The sequence below is a fragment of the Xenopus laevis genome, chromosome 1S, assembly GCF_017654675.1.
Source record: "Xenopus laevis strain J_2021 chromosome 1S, Xenopus_laevis_v10.1, whole genome shotgun sequence".
NCBI lineage: Eukaryota > Metazoa > Chordata > Amphibia > Anura > Pipidae > Xenopus > Xenopus laevis.
In genome coordinates this window covers 48638194-48662375 of record NC_054372.1, presented here as the reverse complement: position 1 = coordinate 48662375, position 24182 = coordinate 48638194, and the positions used below count along the sequence as shown (strand labels likewise).

The 24182-nt window shown below is 37.3% G+C and overlaps 1 protein-coding gene across 5 annotated transcripts in view; it reads right to left on the bottom strand.

Annotated features, from left to right (window-relative positions):
* Window positions 1–24182, bottom strand: part of LOC108704365 (type II inositol 3,4-bisphosphate 4-phosphatase) — a 339921-nt gene that overhangs the window by 5753 nt on the left and 309986 nt on the right. For 4 of the 5 annotated variants that reach the window (XM_041579561.1, XM_041579564.1, XM_041579562.1 and 1 more), the window contains 2 exons: window positions 20550–20704; window positions 6549–6872 (listed from right to left, as the gene is read on the bottom strand). In XM_041579561.1, coding sequence (XP_041435495.1) covers window positions 6698–6872; window positions 20550–20704 — 330 coding nt within the window. In that variant the 3' untranslated portion in view covers window positions 6549–6697. Of the gene's footprint in view, window positions 1–6548; window positions 6873–20549; window positions 20705–24182 lie in introns of those variants that run through there. The other variant, XM_041579563.1, reaches the window with a different exon arrangement.

Here is a 24182-nt window from a genome sequence, read left to right as displayed (position 1 = left end):
ACTTCTATTTTTGGGGAGCTGTACCAGAGTTATTGCAAAAACAAGACTTTACATGGCTACACTATGTCAGCAGCAGTTGCACATCTCCCCAGTTTTACTAGTTTTGCTGTAATATGAATATGATTGACAACAGAATATGATTTTTTGTGCTGTTAAGCTGATAAAAAAAAACATGTTTTAAAAGGATGAAAAGAAGCCAATTTAGCTTGCCAGGCAAGTAGTGCATAAACCAGTATTTTTAAAGTGGACCTGTCACCCAGACACAAAAATCTGTATAATAAAAGTCCTTTTCAAATTAAACATGAAATCCTATTTCTATTTTTTATTAAAGCATTCCTAGCTGTTGTAAGCTCATTTAAAAATCTCAGCTGTCAATCAAATATTGTCTGCCCCTCCTCTATGCCAGTGGCATAGAGGCGGGGCAGACAATTACTTTCACTTTAGCAATTCCTAGATGTCACTGCTCTCCACACATTCCCCCGTTCTCTTTACCATTTAATTGTGTAGCCAGGGCAAGGAAATGGACATCAGGTCCCCCATTCTGGTGCACAAACAAGATTCTGAGATGATACAAGGCTTGCCTTAATAACAGTGTCCACAAAATGGCTCCTGCCTGCTTGCTATAATTATGAATTTCCAGACAGAAGGAAACAAGATTCAAATAATTTATATAGTGTAATTAAAGTTCATTTTGCTTGACTAATGTGATAAAATAGGATTTGGAATGGTTTTTTTTGGGTGACGGGTCCCCTTTAACCAGCAATGAAACAGGTTAAAAGCACAAGAAAGGGCCCTGCTACAAAACATGGTTAACCAAATTGTTAGCCTTACCATGACGTTTTGCAAAGTACTTTTTAAAAGAAAGAAATAAAATCAATGCTGCTTTTTAATTGATCAACTTCTCAAAGGTCAGAACCTTGGCCATGTGCGACCGCATCCTGCTTTACTGCTCTGCATACGTTCTGTTCCGCTCCGTAATATTATGTGTACAGAATGCAAAGTGCTGTGAAAGTGCAAACAGGGTCAGACTGGGACGGCGGGACTCCGGGAAAAAACCTGGTGGGTCCCGCCTGCCCAGACTTGCTCCCCCTGCTGGCCAGGCGGTTCCTGCGCATGTGCGCTGCACAACTTTTTCCACGCATGTGTGCAGCGTTTAAAGGTCAGGAGGGGGCCCTCGGGGACTGCCAGGAGGGCCCTTCTTTTTGCAGCCCCGGTGGGTCCCAAGGCTCCAGTCCAACCCTGAGTGAAAAAAACCTATGCTGTGTGCATACTAATATATCAGCTCAATTACCGGGAACTACATTTACACTATGGGGCAGATTCACTAAGGGTCGAATTTCGAAGTAAAAAATACTTCGAAATTCGACCCTCGAATTGAAATCCTTCGACTTCGAATATCGAAGTCGAAGGATTTAGCGCTAAACGTTCGTTCGATCGAAGGATTTTTCAACGATTCGAAGGATTTTAATCCAACGGTCGAAGGAAAATCCTTCGATCAAAAAAAGTTTAGCAAGCCTATGGGGACCTTCCCCATAGGCTAACATTGACTTTGGTAGGTTTTATCTGCCGAAGTAGGGGGTCGAAGTTTTTTTTAAAGGGAAAGTGCTTCGACTATCGAATGGTCGAATAGTCGAACGATTTTTCGTTCGAATCGTTCGAATCGAAGTCGAAGGTCGTAGTCGAAGGTCGAAGTAGCCCATTCGATGGTCGAAGTACCCAAAAAATACTTCGAAATTCGAAGTATTTTTCATTCGAATCCTTCACTCGAGCTTAGTGAATCGGCCCTCATATGTGAGGACTGTTACATTGACAAAATGCATGTTAGATGGCATCATTTATTTCACCATTAACATTGCTTGTAGGAGCCAGTTCTTGGCAGGCTTTGACTCTGGCTGACGTGTATGGATTGTCTATTCTATATAAATGTAGACTGTGGGGTTTATGGAAATATTGACTTTATATCTAACGTTCACTTTCTTAAATGCTCTGCATAATGTCTAAAAATATCAGATCTGTTACTTGTCCCCTTTGTGTGTAAACTTGGTGCAATGCATTTTTCCAGTAGAAACACAGGGCTGCACAGATCTTAGAGAAGCCTGTTACTGTAGTGTCTACTGTGCAGGTGCAATAGATCCTGTGTTGGGGGCACACGTTAGGTTTAAAGCTAATATAAAGACAGAATGGTTTTAACCCAGGGTTCTGTATTTACAGTTAGTGATGGGCAAATTTATTCGCCAGGCATGAATTTGTGGCAAATTCCCACAATATGCCATCCAAAAAAACGGACGTCGGTGTCAAGAACGAGACGCCGGCGCAGTTTCGCAAATTTTTCACCGTTTCGCGAATTTCGCTGGAAATTTGCGAATTTTTCGGCTCAGCAAAACACCCCAAATTCGCCCATTACTATTTACAGTAGTTATATTATTTTCATTTTAAAATAGTAATTTGTGGGTTTTATTTCCTACCCTCTTTATATAATGTATATCTGAGGCACTCTGGTCTTGCCTTGCTTTGCATTACTTAAACCTTCTTTTCCCTCTGAATTTTTACAGAAATATTACAACTTCAAGCAAAATGCTATATCAAAGTCTTTACCACTGATGAAACTCTTCTACGATCCATATCAAAGTTGCTGTCACTTGCAAGGCACACAGTAGTGAATCTTTCCTAGCCTAATATGACTGATAACTTGACAGCAATGTTAAACAAATACAGTATTAAATATCTTTAGTTATGGTGACATTTTATATACATATTTGTTGTACATGTATGGGATTCGTTATCCAGAAACTCATTATCCAGAAAGTGCCAAATTATGCAAAGGCCATCTCTCATAGACTCAAATAATCAAATCATTTTAATTTTATAAAAATGATTTCCTTTTTCTCTGTAATAAAAAATAAACAGTACCTTTTACTTGATCCTAATTAATCCTTACTGGAGGCAAAACATTCCTAATGAGTTTACTTAAAGTTTAAATGAGTATTTCTTAATGACACGTTGGAGAACTGATGAAAAATTCTTTGGGGTATATTTATCAAAGAGTGAAGTTAGAGATCGCTTACTTATGGAGTTGTCCCCAAGTTGAGTTGGTCTGGCAAAGATGAAAGGATTTTCTTTGTTTGAAGTTAAAGATACACATTACATTGTCTCCAGTCTATGCTCTCTTAAATATAGGCTCCCCTTTTATTTCTGGTATAAACCCAATACTAAGGATTTAAATAACTCGATCCTTCGTTTCGTTGCTGCTACGAATAAAACTTTTCTTCTATATTGGCTTTCAGAAGCTTCCCCCTCCATGACAGATGTTTTATCACAGATAAATCAATTATGTTGGCAGGAAGCGTTATGGACAAAAATAAATAACCCTCATTTAAAGTGCAGATTTTTAGATAACTGGTCTCTTTTCTTCCAACAAATTGATCCTAGTCATGAAATTTAAATCTTAGGGATATTACAAATCTACATATAAAGTTTAAATCTGCAAATTTAGGTTGTGGTTTATTTTGGTTTTTATTATTTCTTTGCCTTTTATTTGTTATCCCTTGACTTTAAGTATATGTACTAATTTGTTCAATTCCTTGGTATGTCATGCAGCAATGCATATTCTCTCTCTATGCTTATCTTGACATACTTTATATGTAAACCATAATCTGTGTTTATGAAAACCCAATAAAACATTGTTGAAAAAAAAAAAAAAAGTTAGAGATCGCTACAGTCCTTCTAGGTATTTTTAAGAGAGTATATATCAATGGGTGAAAGTGAAAGTTCACCCCTTGATAAATACACCTTGCAAAATGCTGTAGAAATAAATGGAGAGAGGCGGAATTTCACTCTAGTGGACTGTGGAGATCTCTAACTGCACGTTTTGATAAATATACCCCTGTTGCTTCTGAATATGTGAATTTTTTTAACTCTAATAAATTCGAATGGATTCACAACTCGATTAGCAGGTTATTTATGAAAAAACTTAAAACATCTAATATTCGGTCGAATATGAACGACCCGAAAATTAGGAACGAATTCGAATCGAGTTTTCCCTCCAAAAAAAATCCCTAATGTCAGGAAGGCAAATAACATATTCAAATGGTTCAACTGACCTCTGTCATTGACTTGCAAATGAACTGGGCAGGTTTTAAATGGCAAATCTTAGAATTAGAACTGTTTGCAGGGTCGAGGTGATAAATTTCACATTCAAATTCGAGTGGTGATTTAAAATTTAAATTTGTGAGTTTTGACTAAAAAAAATTTGAGAATTTGAATTTACCATTCGAATCTTAATAAATCTGCCCTTAACTGTCTAAATTAAGCTGTTATTTTGCGCCACTTTCAAGCAGGTATTAAAAATGTCCAATACTGAATTAATACGTATAATCATCAGTTTCAGTGCGTCTACAAACTCTCAAAAAATTGCTAAAAACTCTTCCATTGGATTCTACATGAACAAGCAAGCTTTTAGATGGTAAAGTTTAACATTTATGTTTTTCATTTGATTTGCTCCTAAAAAATACCAAACATTTGAGTTTTAGAAATTCTAATTTAAAATAGTTTTACCACAAAAAAAAAAAAAAAAAATTTGAACCATGGTCAAAATATATGATAAATCAGTCCATAAGAAGTGGAAGGACTACATTACATTATAATATAGTGATTCTTAAGTTACGTATCTTACATTTGCTATAAGTGCAGTGTACAAAGTGCACATTTGGACACAATTGCTTTGTTTTATATCCACAATGCAGTGCCTTTTCCCCATCATTTCAGCACAGTTGTGGTTGCCAGGCCAATCAGTCAATATTCACACAATAGCATTTGTGTTTTGCTGCAGATCATTGAATTACACTAAAAAGTATATCTGGCTTTATCTCTGTCTTCTCTGTCTGGCGTTCCACCTATGTGGGTTGCTAGTAGCTCCAGTGTTTCCATGTGTCAATGTTCCCCTTGCCCAAGGTCTAAAAGACAGTGGCACAAAGCTCAACTTTATGGAAGTGCAAGAATTGGTGTTTGATGCAATGGGATTTTTTCATACAGACACTTGCAGTCTGAAATGACCCCGGTTTTGCTACAATTTACACAACATTTTCTTTGAACTATGTGGCCTACATTTAGGGGGTTATTTATTAAAACTCAAGGTTTTTTAGTGAAAAACCTCAAATTGTTAGAGGAAATTTTTTTTTCTTCGAGATTTATTATGCCTCAAAGTTGATAAAAGTCAGAACCCGAAAATACTCTAAAATCTTTCATATTCATGTAAAAGTCAATGGCAGCTGTCCCTTTTTGGAGGTTTTGGGGTGTATGATGCTGGTTTTCGCTCGAAAACTCAAATAATCTTTGTTTTTTTGCAACAACTGGAATTTTTTCCATTTTTTTTTCCAACTTGAATTTTTTTTACAAATAAGCTAAATTTGTGGATTTGTTGAGCTTCATTAAAAAATGTGAAAAAGTCAAGTTTTAGTAAATAACCTCCTTAGTTTAACTGAATGTTGTAATCTTTTAACGAGGAGCCCATCTCCATTATTTCTTTCAGTAACGGAACTAGGTGGGGGCGGGCCCTGGTGCGGGCCATGCAGCTGGGCCCGCCCCCACCCTCATCCATGTGATTTTTCTCTGCGCCTGCAGCCGACTCCAGCCGGCTGTAGCACGTTTGATCTGCCAGGGGAGGGGCCCTGCGGGGATCCGGGCCCTGGCCCAGTTGCACCCCCTGCTCCCCCGGTAGTTACGCCCCTGATTTCTTTAGCACTGTTCAGATTTTCCCATTTTATGGTTCTATTTTTTTTTCTTTGGACTATATATTTTAATTCTGGTTTCTTTTTTAAATTAGATTGATCTACAATAGTTTAAATGGTACTGTGTCCCTGCAAAAGTTGCTTGGCAAGTTAGAAAAATGTCACTCTACCTTGGTGTCCTCTTTAGGACAGTTATAATACAAAATGACAGTTGCATTAGATCTTTTCACATTTTAGTATTATAAAATCATGAATGCCTTTAATTCCTGTATGGAATGGGACGTGTGAGTTGTAGTTTTAATATATAAAAGATGATAGAGACAAAGACGTTATCCACCCAACCATCCAAAGCATTCCATCTATTAAAAATTAGTTTTGCATTTGGCTACAAATGGCGACAACAGCTCAGAAGTCTGTATTTTGCTACTTATAAAAAATGCCTTGTCTGAATTCTATGGTGGTGTGAAACTCAACTAAAGCTGGCCATACACAGACTGACGCTGGCTGCCAATTGGGATATACAGTACTTCTTTCCAAACAGATAAGGATTCTGTTGTGCTGTGGATGCAGTCCAATGGGTCTGCACAGACTGTGATATGATCATTGGTACAGTAACAAATGATCAGTTAGATTTGTCCCACCAATTGGGTGGCAAGACTAAGTAAAGACCCACCAAATGAGCAAACCTGCCTGTGTATGACTGGCTTAAGGCAACAAAGGAATTAAAAAATGGAGTGCAAATAAAACATATAATGATGCTGTATCTTATAAACTGGTCTTTTCTCTTATCAATAGGAACAAACAGCAGTCATATACAGAAAGAAACATAAAATAATATATATTTTTTGCTTTAGACATGGGTAAAAGGGGCATCTTTTGAGGTTGGAATTTTAAGAAAAGCATACACAGTTAATTTACAAATCAAGGAACATAGCTATTTGTAAAAAAAATATAATAGTACTAAGTGCATATCATTGATATTTGGCTAATAGCAACGCCAGACTCAGAATAAGCCACACAACCAACAAGTGAGAGCTGACAAGAAGCAAGGCGACAGGATAGAAGTGACGAGAAGTTGGCTTGTTATCTGTTACACAGCCTTTCTCTGGATCATCCGACTCATTCAGTACTCCCTGGGCTTGTCCGCTGTTAGACAGAAGAAGTTAGGAACAAACAGAACAGTGTTATGAAGAGCAGGTTAGAACACATTCTGAAATATTAGTTCTGAAGAGGATTCACAAAAAGCATGCAGAGAGTTCAGAGAAAAAGAAAAGCTTCCACCAAACCTCCCACCAGCCACAGGTACGTATATCTTACAAAAGTCGTCTTACGTATATCTTACAAAAGTCTTACGTATATCTTACAAAAGTCTTACGTATATCTTACAAAAGTCACATCTTCCATAATGGAACTTAAGCTGAAGAGACACTAAATCCACCATTAGGTTTGGAATTCAACTAGATACACGGTTTTCTTTTTACAATTTGACAATTTTTCTTTTGACAATTTGCTACAATTTGGTCAGTCAAAAATTTTAATTTAAAGATTTGCGGAGGCAGACATTGGGGGTCATTTATAAAGTTCGCGCAGCGCATATTTATTCCCAAATGGCTGTATTGCCCAAGTTTTTTCTTGACTGATAAAATATTGCACTACTGTGCCTGCCTTGCCAGATTTTGCGAATTTGCATTGTACATTTTTGCAAAATGTCTCACAAATGACTTGGGTGTTTGCGTGAGCGTGCCCAGTGTGTGAGGTTGTTGTGCGTGAAAATAGCAGACGGTAACTTCAATTCTCAATTTACTAAACTGTTTTGCGAATATTTTCTCCACCACCAAAGTTGTGGCGTAATTCAGATGCAGAGTATTCGCAATTTGCATTTTCCGCCATATTTAAAAAGCTTATGGACATTTGCAGTGTGAAAAAAAATTGGGAATTCTATTTGTACATTAAGTACACCACTCTTATCCAGCTTTATAAATATAACCATGCGCAGGGCAAATATTTTCACTGTGCGGATAATTCTGCCCTGCACGAAGATTATAAATGAGCCCCATTGTTTTATTTTTCAGATATGTTTTCAGCCATCCACTATGGTGACCAAATAATGCTCTTACCATACTTATACTGGATGTGTTGTACCCTGAAGTGACCATTTTTGATCACTGCTTCACAGTTTGTATAGGGCCTTCATCCAAGTCATTACAGGACATTGCATAGTGAAAGAACTAGTAAGGTCATTATGATTTAGCCATCATAATCTGTCCATAGGTTGTACACTTACACTCCCTTCTGCTGCATGCAATTCCACTGCCACATACTGTGCGCAAGTCCCATAACAAAAACCACATGAGAGTTTCTAAACTCTTGTGGGGTTTCGACATTCAAATACCTCAGCTTCTTGTCAATTCTTTAAAAAAATCAAAAGCTCGCCACCTAAAGCCTGCCACACTTTTACATTTTATCAATGTAGATTTTAGAATATATTATTTAAAATTAAGTTTTAACACTTTTTCACTCTGCTCTCTTGAAAAAACTTCTATATGAACATAGGGGGATGTGCAAGCATGGGGTTTTTCTTTTCTTTGTAATCCTGTGAGAATATATCTATAAGCATTTTGACTAAATTATAAAAAGATAATAATCCCATCCATAATTACTGTATCTCAAGCTGTCTCTTATTAATCAGCCCTGCTGTATTGTCCGTGGGAGTGAGTCATGTTAAACAAAAGTAGCTTAGAATCATACCTTTAAATAACCAGCTAATTCTAAGTTCAGAGTTGCACAATATTTGGCACAACATGATGTTAGAATGGGTGTTACCAGTGTCGGCATTAAATCTATTTTTTTTTTTAAAGAAAAACTATTAGTGATGGTTAAGTACAACGCATTGTACTTAGGGATGTAAAGGCAGCAGATAAAAGCACTTTAAATTATAACCGATTTAAGTTGCTCACAGTTTCTGCATTCACTGCTAACTCAATTTGCATTGCACAGTAAAAGTTTTTTTTTCTCTCTGAGGATTCGAAGTGAACTTTTTGACTTTTTTAGTGTCTTACTTTTATTGTAAAAAAAACAAACAAACGCATAAAATGCCTTTCATTCATTTCTCAAAGGGAAATACTTTTCTGTAGAAAGGAGAAATTTAAATTATTATTATGCGAATAACTTTTATCATATAAATTATTAACATATAAAAACCTTGCACAGAAAAACAATGTGGTATGTTATGGAATAAAAATGTATAACTTAAACAGGAACTTTCTAAATATAATTAAACATTCTGTACCATTTCAGAAATAATCAAGTTTATCTTCACTATTTTTCTCTCAGCATTTGTTTCTCTTCATTCTCTCTTCATGCAGCAGTTGTGTGTCAGATATTTATTGACAGATAATATATCTTATAGGGGGCTCCTTTTGCCTAGCAGATGTATTAGAGCTCACTCTATTAAATCACCAGACATCATGTCTCTCTACATGCTGGATTTGTGCAAATGGCAGTTATTTTGTTAGATTTTGTTTGTACTGGAATCAGCTATTTGAGTGAGCTCTAATACATCTGCTAGGAAAGGAAGCCCCCCCCTATAAGATATATTGGATCTTACGGTCTATGAATATCTGACATCCAACTGCTGCATGAAGAGAGAATGAAGAGAAACAGATGCTGAAAGGATGGTGAACATAAACTTGATTATACCAGTAACGGTACAGAGTTTTTAATTGATTGTATTTAGAAAGTTTCTTATTTCAGTATGAGGAAGTTCATATCAAATTTACATTTTCGTGATAGTTCCCCTTTAATACAGAATAGCTTTTGCACCGCAGAAATCATTCTATAGATTTCAAGACCTTTGCAAGTACAGTATGACCTGCAACATGTACACAACGGTCAAGTTAGGGAACTGGCGGCAGCAGCCTGTTGGTAGAGCAGATACAAATGTATTGAAATGAATCTAGAAATGAAGAACGCACTATATTAACAAAAAGACAACACCTGCAACTCTGTTCAGTTATACCATTCATTTGAATAGAGGTCCTGGGCAGTAAATGTATGACACTAATTTCACTGCAGGGAAGGCTTACTATAGTTTGTATTCTTTACTATTATAGGCTCCTATAATGTAATATGTGTATACCACAGATCTCTGTATTGGGTTGTGTTTGCCATTAAATAGGTTAAACTCCTCCCCTAACCCCTGGGTGCCAGTTTATTTCCCAGGGTTTCTGTTTTTCTAGAAACAAATGTGTATCCTCCTTTTAGTATTTGTGATGTTCATACAAATGGCCTGTAGGTGTCACTGTGCACAAGAATTAATCTATGTACATAGTACTTTCTAGACTGTATTAAAGTACAGTATTACTCTTCCTCTGCCCTCCTACCCCTCACCCCCTTAGCTCCATCACTGAATTTCATATGGAAATCTGTGGCAGAGGGTGGTGAGGGTTTTTGAAAAAAAATTAAAATAAAATAGGCACCCCGAGGGCCGCCCCCAAAACCGTACGGCCCTAGTCACAGTTTATAAATAAGGCCCTGGATATGGGACTCTACAACAACTGAAGTTTTGATAATTCTCTCTTGGAATCAACACATCTGGAAACACAGATAACGCTCAAACATACGTACAATACTTCAGATTAATTTCATAGGTTAGTTAATCACGGAGTATCTGATGGTTACTTTCTTATTGGGTTTTAATACACAACGTCATTTATTCAGGAGCAGATGTCCTGACCTTTATTTTCCTACTAACCAAATTCTTTCTAATATGTGATTTAATGCTCATCCCATCAAAATGATCTAATGTGCTTCCCATATGCCTATGCAAACAGCTTCAGTTCCTGTTTTCTTAAGATTTGCAAACACAAGATTACTGTATATATCAGCAAGTATTGGACTTAACTCCATACCAGTCAGTGAAAACAGCTTGACCTGTCTTTGAGGCCTACTGTATAGTTAATTGATCCTCACATCCCCCCCCCCCAACATTTGGAAATTAAAATTTCCAACGTACATTTTACTTGCTTGCGGGAAGTTTCAGCAAGAGTTGAAGGCCTTCAACACACAGATCTTCAATAACCAAATAAACAGGCTAATACTGATCCCTACAACTAACCCCTGTATTGCAAGCTGCAAAATTCCTCCCCAAAATGTACAAATAATGTGGTTATGGTCCATTCTGAAAGGGGTTATTCAGTTTCCAGGAACTGGATATGTTGGATATGCCCTTCTACTGCATTGTGGTGATCAGTAATATAGGTGCAACATTCCTGAGGAATAATCTTACACACCTCTCCTTCTTTGGCTAGTATAAAGTCTACGGCCACTCTATTTGCAACACAACCTTCCCTATTTGAGTCTGTTCTTCATTTAGTTTCATAAACTATTGCATCCAGTATCTTAGCTAAAGCTTGCATAGACTTAACAACTCTTCCTACACCATAGTTAGGGAAGAGTATAGAAAAGATCTGTTCAGTTTCAGTTAGATCCCACCCATCAGGGACAGTTTGTTTATATCGCTTAATATTTTTAGGGGTAAATTTACTTAAGGTCGAATATCGAGGGTTAATTAACCCTCGATATTCGACTGTCAAAGTTAAATCCTTCGACTTCGAATATCGAAGTCGAAGTATTTAGCGATATTCGTTGGATCGATTAATCGTTCGATTTGAAGGATTTTAATCCTTTGATTGAACGATTTTTGTTCGACCAAAAAAAGATAGCCAAGCCTATGGGGACCTTCCCATTGGCTAACATTGACTTCGGTAGCTTTTAGGTGGCGAACTAGGAAGTTTTTTCTTAAAGAGACAGTACTTCAACTATCGAATGGTCGAATAGTCGAACGATTTTTAGTTCGAATCGTTCGATTCAAAGTCGAAGGTCAAAGTAGCCCTTTCGATGGTCAAAGTAGCCAAAAAAACATTCGAAATTTGAAGTATTTTTCCTCTATTCCTTCACTCGAGCTAAGTAAATGGGCCCCTTAGTGTCAAGTTGTTTTCACTCATGATTAGTAACTGCAGGGGCGATTTGTCCGGCTGCACATCTTGCTTGTGGAGGAATTATTGCATAAGCCTTCCTGCCACATATAAAGTAATACTCTTTGGGCAAAACCAAGGACACATCCAGGCCTACTGGATAGTTTATTGATCTTCACAAAGCTCATGAGTCCAACTTTAAATTCTCTTTAGAAAAGAATAGCAGAAAAAAAATCCCAATGGTGATATGACTGATATAAATGAGGGGGCAGAATAAAATAAATATAATATTAAAAAAATAAAAGCTGCCCTTACTGTATATTCATTTTATAGAAAAATTATAGAAATGATTTTGGATGGTTCTTTTTTGCCTGCCTTTAACATACTTTAACACATTTTAAGCTGACCTGTAAGTTTTAAACACTTGTAAAATCAGAAAGCAACAGCATTTTCATTTTCTGGCAGCAGAAGCCCAACAAACAACAGAGACAATGCTTTGATAATGCTATGCGGTACATTAGCATGCTTCAAGCTATGGCTGCACCCTACTGTTCAGCTATGCTCAGGTAGCAGAAATCACTAATCCTGTTTTCACAGTAATTCATGGCATTTCTTTATAATTATATCGATTAGCATGCCTGCTGATGTTCACAGGACAGATCATTATTGCACCTTAAAGACCTAAGCAATGTGTTTTTTTATTAACCAATACAGTGCTGGGCATTATTTTAGCATTTTGTCACTTACAAGAACAAATAACTCGCACTGTCAAATCAAACCTTAAAATATTTAATTGCACAAAAACCCAGGGTAGACTTTATTAAGGTTTGGCTAAAGACAATCTTATTTATGTAGTGTCTTTAAAGGAACAGTAACGTCAAAATATAAGTGTTTTAAAGTAATGAAAATATAATGCAGTGTTGCCCTGCTCTGGTAAAACTGCTGTGTTTGCTTCAGAAACACTACTATTGTTTATATAAATAAGCTGCTGTGTAGCAATGGGGGCAGCCATTCAAAGAAGAAAAGGCTCAGGTTACATAGCAGATAAGCTCTGTTTGTCTAAAGGTGTTATCTGTTATCCATTAGTTAACCTATGCCATGTAGCCATTTTTCAATTTCCGCCATTGCTCCACAGCAGCTTGTTTATATGAACTATAGTAGTGTTTCTGAAGCAGACAGATCAGTTTTACCAGTGCAGGGCAACTCTACATGATATTTTCATTACTTTAAAACACTTTCACTTTTTGGTGTTACTGTTCCTTTAAAGCAGCTCTAATACTTCCTTGTAGAGCACTTCAAACTGGAACATGGTGTTCTAGAGAAATGATCAGTTAAATTAAAAAGCATGGCAAAAATATATGAAATGCATTTATCTTGCACATTATGTTGAAAGAAGGATAAAATGCAACTATTTAAAGTACTAAAAATACTCAAAATAAGGCAATCTTAAATCAGGACTTAATATCCTGTCGTACTCTTTGTACAATCACAATTAATTAAGTTGACAGGGGAACATATACAGTATCTTAGATTGTGTCGCTTCTGCCAAGCTATTAAGGGTTGCCATTTACATTTAATTATATCTTGCACATACTTGTTTTTTTCCAACCACTGTGTGGCTTGACCAAGACAAAGAGGCTTTATATGCTTTAAGCATCATGTTCTTGGTATTAATGCCCATATCCCTTATATTCATAATAAAAACTGCAATCCTTAATGTAATCTGTGCAACAGATCATATCAGCGTTCTACGACAATAATGTTATTTTTACCTTCATCTCCAAAAAAGGTTCTCGAAAGTGGAGGCACAGTATGTGATTACCGTTTTGATGAAACAGAATGGTGATATGGCAATCGGAATACAAAAATGCAGGGCATTACTGCAGGCAATGCGTGTTATATGAGAGTATATAGAACAGCAGGATTCCACCAGCAGTTTTACATTTTGCACAAGGTCTTGCAGTGGGGAATGAAAGAACAAGTTATCAGTGACAGTAGAAATGAGATGTGTCAAACAGTTGGTCATTGAGTGTTGTTAGAAAGCAGGAGGGTATCCATGTATGGGATCTATTATCTGGAAAGCCTGAAACCTGGGGTTTTCTGGATAAGGTGTGTGTCCATAATTTGGATCACCATACTTTAAGTCTACTTCCAAAAACTATTAACTTTTAAACATTAAATAAACCCAACAGAATTGTTTTGCCACCAATATAGATTCATGCATCTTTAGTAAAGATCAAGTATAAGAGATATATAATTTTAGAAATAAAATTTTTATTATTAAAGAAAAATAAAGAACAAATGATTTAAAATGGACTGTGAAAGATGGCCGTCATAATTTAAAGCTTTTTGGATATCAAATGGGAGATCCCATATCTGTATAAGTATTAGCTGGATTGCTGGATACAATATACTGTGCACACATTTCAGCAGACCACTCAAACCTGATAATTTTAGTGTATCCATGACTCCTCCATACTTTGCAATACAGAACAGGGCACATGGGCTAAATTGTTGGCAAATTACCAACATATTTTAATAAGCATGTGATGCACAAGTACAAGATTTCATCTGAGGAAAGGAACTACCTTGAAAGTTTGAATAGCAGCTCAAATCACAATGAGACCAAGGGTAATAATTTGATAGCAGTACCTTGATCCTACGGGCAAATAAATGGTGAAGACCAATATTGTATGATCAAAACATATAGTTCAACTAATAATGGAAATTACACCTACACTTGATCCTACAACAAATTAAAATAGAACTAAACTTTTGCAACAAATGTTTTAAAACTAAAGAAAGAACATTTTAAAAGAAAGAATGTGTAAGTAAAGCACCTGATTATCAGATTGTGATTAAATTGCAAAACCCTAGTAATATATAAATATTACAAATGGTTTATTATCATTCAATTAAACAGAACAGGTTTTAGGTAAAGAAAAGTGTGTACCCAGCTAATAAAACTAAACTAATGAAACCAATTTTGAACCAATGTATAATTTATTGCTTTGTGTTTTTGACACCTGCATAAGGAATTGTAACAGACTAATTTGCAGTCGATCAAGAGGTGTCTGGGAGAATTCATATAACTCAAACCAAATCTGACCCGAATAGCCCTTTAGAATATGACAGGATACACTCTAAGGGGGTTATTTATCAAAATCTGAATTTTTCTGGTGTTATAAATAACAAAAAGTCAGAGCAAACTAGAAACCATGATTTACCCTTATCCACAAAAAAATTGGATCAGGAAAAATTGCAACAAAATTGCAGACTTTTTCAGATTGTGGTGCAAAAAAAAAATCAAAATTTTTTGGACTTGGATTATCATATGAAACCCAGCTCAGACCATAATATCTTTAAATTGCAACTAGGAACTCTGCCATTGACTTCTACAGGACCTCGACAGGTTGAAGATGGAGTATTTTCAGATTCAGACTTTTTGCATCCTCAGGGTATTAAAAAACGTGAAAAAGTTTAGTTTTTTTCCCACTAAAAATTCAGATTTTATATTAAAAACAAAAACAGCAGAGCAGAATGTTGTTGAAGTTAAGTACACCCAAAATGATTTTCTAAAGCATAGAAGCATGGTCCCATATTGAAACAACATTTCATGATATGGTTAAAGAAGTTTTGCATGACTGCATAAACACATGCAAAATGATAAAAGAAAAAAACAATATGATACATGTAATACTATACAATTGTGAAAACCTCTCTATTAAAAATCAGTTGATTTCCCACATTTCCACATCTAGCCCCTACTCATTTATTATTATCAGTAACCATAAAGGGGACCATATCTGGACTGGGCTTATGACAAGATTTCAACAAGTGAGATGCCCTTTATTTTATAGGAATACTACTGTCCGAAACAAAACGTTTTATATTTGCCAGAAAGCAATGCAATATTGTATAGTAGTGGAGATATTGATAGTTTTTATGCTTTTTATAATAGCTCAGAGAATCCATCTCCTTGTGCGACAAAGGTCTCTTAAGGTGGCCATAGACGCACCAAATTTTTTTTACAAATTTTCGTACAATAATTGGTGCGTGTATGGTGGGAGACGAGCTGAACAATATCGGCAGAAGACTTGGATATCATTGGTTCGTCGATCGGGCTGGACGGAAAATTTTGATCGGGCTCCTTTGAAGGCACCCTAACAGCAACCATAGCTAGTGCTGAATTGTCAGATACAGATAGAATTCTATTGTTTCTACTTGTAAATCTGACGATTCTGCTCTACATGTGTGTCTTGAAACAAACAATCTTTCCTGGATAGATCTTTTCCAGGAAAGATTGTAATTTTATGGTCTATGTCCACCTTTAGACCTTTAGAGCCAAAAGAGGATCGAAATCCTTCATGTGATTATTTACTACATTGCTGCTTGGGATACATGTGGCGGATTTAATAATGATAATGAAAGATATAACTTATAACCATATAACTTAACAACTATTAAATGTAAAATTAAATTGTATAGTATTATAATAATGAGTAATTACGTGAACACGGTATGCCTTTACTTTAGATACAATAAAAGGCAGTTTTCTTTGCCTCCATTTCCGCTCAATGTCTTTTGACTACAAACCCATTACTACATCAGTACCAGAATACTGCATATTCTGTACCCACTATTGGGATAGGGCATATGATGAATACTGTTTTTATTTATTTAAGTATGCTACTTTTTTAGAGAATTACTTTATTTGTTATAAATGATGTCTTTGTGCAAGTTGCTGCACCTATTAATCATTCGTCCCTCCAGGTTGCCCTTGTCTGTTGCTTTATGCCACCCACTGTTATTCTGAATACATTTCCTGCCTTCTTTGCATTTCTTTCACTTTCATGTAGTTTCTCATATTCTACTGGTATCCAACTGGCCTTCTGATGCTCCTCTGTATTGTTTTATGTATTATATTGTAACCATTTCATTTTGTTTTCACCTTCTTATTGATTGTTACATTTTTTTACTCTGGATCTTAATCATTGTATCTTATCAGCTGCCTTTGTTTTCACAAGGGAGCAGCTATTGTTGAAATAATACTGGACAGGAGCTAATAAACACACCAAAAACAAGAGGGCGAGTATCATGGTATATTAATCTTGTAAAGATAAACACCCTGGGTACATTTATCTAGACAGATTGCCTTAGGTCAAACAGTCAGATACTGTATGATCTGGCCATATATATATTGAATTTCAAGGTTGTGCTTTCTGGTGGTGGGTGACACACTCATTACTTCAAGTCATTGAACTTCTGTTATCAGGATTTCTGTTATTGACTGGCCTTCCTGAGAACTTGTGTGCAATTGGCTTGTTCCTTGATTATAATTGAGCTTCAATATTGTCATTACCTCTATATTCAGCTCTGATCTCTGAAGTTAGTAGGTACCCTGCATTACGTTCTGTAGCCACAATGGGGGATCAGTGAAAATTATGCTGCCAGGGGTTTCCCTGCTTCACATAAGTGTTCCAGTTGCCCACTATGGGTTCCTTATCAGATTGTTACAAACTCCAAAGAATCAACAAGATAAAAAAAAAGTCCTGCAAACTCTGTCTGGGGCCTTCTGGGAAGCATTTTCAAACTGGGGGTTTCATCCTAATAGACTAGTAGTGAATGGTGGTGATTTATAAAAAATGGCCCCAGATTTGACCATACAAGTCACTATGGTAATCATATTGGTTTGTCCATGGTGACAATAATGTGGTCAAAAGAAATATCCCATGAAACTTCTCTCTCTTTTTTTCCATTCTATCACAATGAGACAGAATAATAATGATAATAATAATGCACACTACTGACATCTGGTGCCAATGAACACCCGCTTGGTGCTTATTGCTTTGGAATGTTGTATATGATTAAAAGATTAATAGTTACGCCTTATATATAGTCTACAACAAGTAGGCAAACATCCTTCTTAATATGAAGAATATGATAGCGTTCATTTGTAGCTTTATTAAAAGGTCCACTTTTTTCTCACATAGACAGCAACTAGCCCCTATATTTTTATCAGTGATTCAAAAAGATATAGAATATTACACACATGTTGTTGCAAGCTTGGTAGTATAGAATCTGCTGGCTAGAACTCCAAGGGTCAGCTGAAGGTTCATGTTAGATACAACCTGCAGTTCTTCACACAAACTATCACAATCCCTGTGCATAAAATCATGTAAAATCTGCTTAATGTTGTTCTGCCATCTTCTGTCAAGTGATTTTGGCTTAAACACCCATTAGATTCAAACTGAGCCATACTGAATTCACAACAATATGTTCCATGATCAAAATTTGTAAAATGAGCTTGGATTGAAGGTGTGATACAGCTAAATTATTATGCTTTCACATACGACAATATTCTGTCAAACTACTTTTTTTTGTATATTCTTTATTTAACAAATATAAAAGAGACATTCCCCCCCATTTGTAATAAAAGGCACTAAGTTTGCCCAGGAGCAGTAACCTATAGCAACCAATAAGATTTGCTTTTTAAACAAGTGACCAGTAAATTCTACCTGCTGATTGGTTGTTATGAATTACTGCTCCTGGGCAAACTTAGTGCCATTTATTACATAACCCCCATTTTATTTTACAGTAAGTAGTTAGAAAAACAGTATCCAGGATAACACTGGACACATTATTAGCATTCTACATTTAAATTGCACAAATTATCTCACAAAACTCTGTAGCTTACTACTTATGGAGCCCAAATTATTCTTCAGGGATCCCTAACAATTACACCAACTATTGAAATATAGCATTCATATGAGAGCGAGAAACCAAGATACAAGATATGCTTTAGAATGTTGCTTATTTGACAATACCTTTTGTGCCCTGACAACTTTTGGAGTAGAAAAAAATTGATTAAAACAGGACTTTTGAAGTTAGTAGGTAAGGAAAGCTTAGAAAAAAGAGATAAGAAGGAAAATATTAGAGAAATGTGAAGTCAGACTGTCCCTGATGATATGACCATACAGCAGTGCTGTCCAACTGGTACCCTACACCCTCATCAAAGTGCGGTTGCTGTGTAAGCATTGAAAGGTATCAGTACTAACATTAAATGGCCCCTGCATTGTTTGCACTCCAGACTCAAACAGTAAAAGCCTGCATTGTTCACACCTGTAATCCCACTGCATTGTTTACACCTCTAAAACACAATGTGAGTGTTGGCATTGTTCATCTGTTTACAGCCCTCTACTCGTCCTACCCTATGTTGCCTGTGTATGCCTCTCTGCTCTGCCTCTCTACTCTGCCTGTGTGTGCCCTACTCTGCCTCTCTACTCTGCCTGTGTGTGCCCTACTCTGCCTCTCTACTCTGCCTGTGTGTGCCCTACTCTGCCTCTCTACTCTGCCTGTGTTTGCCCTACTCTGCCTCTCTACTCTGCCTGTGTGTGCCCTACTCTGCCTCTCTACTCTGCCTGTGTGTGCCCTACTCTGCCTCTCTACTCTGCCTGTGTGTGCCCTACTCTGCCTCTCTACTCTGCCTGTGTGTGCCCTACTCTGCCTCTCTACTCTGCCTGTGTGTGCCCTACTCTGCATGTATGTGCCCTACTCTGCCACACTAATCTGCCTGTGTGTCCCCTACTCTGCCTCTCTATTTTGCCTATGTGTGCCCTACTGTGCCTGTGTGTGCCCTACTCTGCCTCTCTACTCTGCCTGTGTGTGCCCTACTCTGCCTCACTACTCTGCCTGTGTGTGCCCTACTCTGCCTCTTACTCTGCCTGTGTGTGCCATACTCTGCCTCCATACTCTGCCTCCATACTCTGCCTCCATACTCTGCCTCCATACTCTGCCTCCATACTCTGCCTCCATACTCTGCCTCCATACTCTGCCTCCATACTCTGCCTCCATACTCTGCCTCCATACTCTGCCTCCATACTCTGCCTCCATACTCTGCCTCCATACTCTGCCTCCATACTCTGCCTCCATACTCTGCCTCCATACTCTGCCTCCATACTCTGCCTGTATGTACCCTACTCTGCCTCTCTACTCTGCCTGTGTGTGCCCTATTCTACCTCTCTACTCTGCCTGTGTGTGACCTATTCTGCCTCTCTACTCTGCCTGTATTTGTCCTACTCTGCCTCTCCTGTGCCTGTGTGTTTCCTACTCTGCCTGTGTGCCCTACTCTGCCTCTTACTCTGACTATGTGTGCCATACTCTGCCTGTATGTGCCCTACTCTAACTGTGTGTGCCCTACTCTGCCTGTGTGTGCTCTACTATGCCTCTCTACTCTGCCTGTGTGTGCCCTTCTCTGCCTGTGTGTGCAATACTCTGCCTCGCTACTCTGTCTGTGTGTGCCCTACTCTGCCTCTCTACTCTGCCTCTCTACTCTGCCTTTGCCATGCTCTGCCTGCCCTACTCTGCCTGTGTGTGCCACACTGTGGAAGGTACGCCTGGTGGGGGTTTGTTCTGAGAGTTTGTTAGCATTTGAAAATTATTATTATTACATAGGATCCCTAAGGCGTTTAATTTTGTGCTGGGTGTTGCTATGCTATCCACAGGGGGGGAGGAGGGGAAAGGATGCATATGGATTTAAGGGAATGTCTTATTATGACCAACCATTTGGTTTTTTAGTGTGTTACTACCATTAATATGGATACGGTTCTTGTTATTCCGGCCCTTAGTACCACAGAAGTTGGGCAGCACTGCCATACAGCATTAAAGATTTGTAAACATGCTCCTAGTCCAACTGAAGTTGTATATGTAAATACGATTCTAAGAATATTACCCATGCTGACCATGTTTTAACAAATATACTGTATCTTGTTTTCCGTATACATTACTTAACAGCTCTTCCATACGCATGATGCAACATACACATCTGTCAAACTATGCTTAAACATACCTCCTCATGCACTCAAGGGCCCGAACAAAGAAGTCCTTGTGTAGGTCGTGTTCATCTCGTAATATCTGGCACTGCTCCAAGGTCACCGACATAGAGGTCCTGTCTTTGGCACTTTTACAACATGTAAAACGAACTCCATTCATTTTACGACATATCTGAGAGTATAAAAGAGTGTAGAATGAGAAATACTGGCTGCCACAAAGAATTATATTCTGTAACCAGTAAAACAGAGTAAATCAGAGGTCTAAATACTTGTCACTGATCTCCAGTGTTTTCTCACTGGTGAATATTTCTCAATTTACTGTGGAGCATCAGGGAACATGCACACAGAAAGTTACATTATGAGAGGGAAAACACAAGGGGGAAAGAGTATCTTTATATACAGTACTTCTTAGGTCAGAGTTTCTCTTCCAGTGGTCCCAAATGAAGTAGCAAAACTAGATGTGTTACCCCAAACTTTACTTAGGACCATATATGCACATTGGTGTTAACCAAAGATGCCGGATTGTTTTGTAGGCAACTGCAGCTAAACCTTCTGCTAGGGCTAATTCTGATTTGGAAGTGGGGTATGTTGGGTAAATTTTTTTGAAAGATACGTATTATGGTTTTCTTGTTAGATGAGTCAAATTTTGTGTTGTTTTAGTGGAGTTAAGTAAGAATTGTGTAAGATTTGGAGTGCCACGAGTGATTATTGAGCTTAAAGTGATTCTGTCATGATATCTAAATTACACTCTTTACACTGCAAATAATTCACTCTACCATGTAAAATTGTATTCATAACCCAACAAGTGTATTTTTTTAAAGTTATAATATTGGTAAGTAGGCAGCCATCTCAGGTCATTTTGCCTGGTCATGTGCTTTCAGAATGAGCCAGCACTTTAGGATTGAACTACTTTCTAGCAGGCTATTGTTTCTCCTACTCAATGTAACTGAAAGAGTCGCAGTGGAACATGGATTTCTACTATTGACCGCTGTTCTTATATCTACCAGGGAGCTGGTTATCTGGTTACCTTCCCATTTGTTTTGCTACTGGGGGGGGAGGGAAATGAGGGGGTTATATCACTCCAACTTGCAGTGCAGCAGTAAAGAGTGATTGAAGTTTATCAGAGCACAAGTCACATGACTGGGAGCACCTGGGAAACTAACAATATGTCTAGCCCCGTCAGATTTCAAAACTAAAAAAAAAAATCAGTTTGCTTTTTTGAAAAACAGACAGTAAAGTCTACTAGAGCAGCACTGTTAACTGATGCATTTTGAATAGAACATGTTTTCCCATGACAGTATCCATTTAAGTATGTTGTAGGTAGATGTGTGTGGGGACATGCTTGTCCATTTGGCTAAAGTTTTATAATTGTGCTCATTAAAGATAGAGGTCCTGAGTATTTTGTATAATTGAGAGGTTGACTTTACTGAAGCGGCATCCTTCCATAGGCGATTGAGAGTAAGATATGGGTTTTGTGGATGGGAACTTAGAAAATGGGAACTTAGTGTAAGAAAGTAGTGTAGCTTGGGGAAGAATTAAAAACTCTGTCCCTAATACATTTTTAATAGTCATTAACCCGTCAGGAAGGCTATGTTGCCAATCCAAGATGGGTAAATTCAATGAAATCGGGTTGTTTTTGATCCCAAAATGTTTTGATATTCAGCTCTTTATGTGGAAAAATTTAGAGAACGCTAGCATTATACTTTTATTTTAGCTGCTATGGAAACATTTGGAATGGTAACAGATTTGCTAAAGACTCCTTACAGAATGAGGCATACTGGAATCAGTTGTCAGTAAAGTTTTAAAACTACTCCAACTAATTTATTGAATATAATAATTCAGATTTGTCATGGCCTTTATCTACAGTTATCTTATGGCTGTATTTCAGTGCAATTCATTCTTACCTTTTTATCTTTGAAATTTTATACTGAATAGAAGTTATTTATTGTTGAAGTAAGTTCCTTCATTTTTTGCCAGCACTGTACAATTTTCTCCATTGATTTTGAGCTCTAGGGGTCAGTTTCTGTAAAGAATGCAATTCTGTGTTGTCCAGTTTACAAGAGGAGTGGAGGCTTTGTATAAAATGGAATGGGCTGCTGACTCTGCGGGGCACTTTATTAAAGATTATTAACAACTCTAGTCTCCTCGTCAATGCCAGTTCTACAGGTCAGTTTAACAGCAATCTTTCATCTTTATGGTTTGAGCGCTATACATCAAAAAAGCTGTTTGTTTAGCACAGCAACATTTGAAACATCAAACAAACTACATCAAAACAGGCCAACAGAATTACAGACAACATGAGGTTAATTATTTTTTTCTACTGTAACCTATTGAGTTACTTATACAGGATACAGCTTGATCTCCTGGATCCTAACTTTCTGCTTGGTATTCTATAACCATATCAATGTATTGATATCTCTATCTCATTCTCTACAACTGACATTCGTAAGGTTCTGGAACTTGTGCTCATCTCCAGGACAGGAAAGAGTTAAAGAAACCTAATTCCTTCCTGGTCCTAACCTATCCCAGGGGAAAGTGATCACACCGTGACTATTTTTAGCTGATAACAGGTAAACAAATGCTTCTTACAGGATGGTACAGGTTCAGGGCAGAAGCACACTCTGCTATTTCGGGAGATTAGTCGCCCATCGACAAATCGTTTCTCCTTTGGACGACTAATCTTCCCGAGCTGCCTCCCACCGGCAAGAATGTAAATCACTGGTGGGATCGCTTTAGCTTTCCGAAGTCGCCCACAGTTTCCTTGTCAGGCAACTTCGGGCAACTTTAGAAAACAAACCGTTGTGAGTGCCATCCCGCCGGCGATTTACATTCTAGCAGGTTGGAAGGCAGTTTGGGGAGATCAGTCGCCCGAAGAAGAAGCGATTTGTCACTGGGCGACTAATCTCCCGAAATAGCAGCATGTGTCTCTGCCATAAACTGTATTAGGGGCTATTTAAAGACCCCTTATTTACTAGGGGATTACAATACATTATATAATAATTTATATATTTTGTAATCACATCTGAGCATTCCAGCATGGATATCCTTACAGTAAAAAAGGGGGTTCAAAACCAGTGATGCAGTTTGTTCCTGAATACACTAATATATAAAATATACAGTATAAGCTGACTAGTTAGTAGTGTGTGCTTCCATATAGAGAAAGTTATTCAGTTTCAAGAGCTAAAGTGGACATTAGCAAGCCCTCTCATATTACTTTTATAAAAGTGATTTCTAATGTTGTCCACAAACTCAGTATACTGTCAGGTTAGGGAAATGATAAATTAAATTGCATGATAATGTTTGTAGCACATCTCAGCACTACCGGCACTTTTCTAAAATCCAAATAGGTAAGAACTGAAAATGAAAAACGTATTTTATCTGCAAATAACTTTTAAACTAAGCATCTCAGGCAAAACAAAAACGCATCTATTTAATTAAGTTGACAGCACATTTATCTTAAAAAGCAAATGAGTGTTCATTAGAGGTGACACGCTGCTTTTAACATTTAGTTTGGTTACAGTGATCTTTGTTAATAATACAAGAATAGAATCTGTTATTTATATTGTGTGGGACCTGGTATTTTCACATCAAATACAACGTACTATGTTATTATTATAGGGGACAAATGAAATCAGTCAAACGTGCCCATT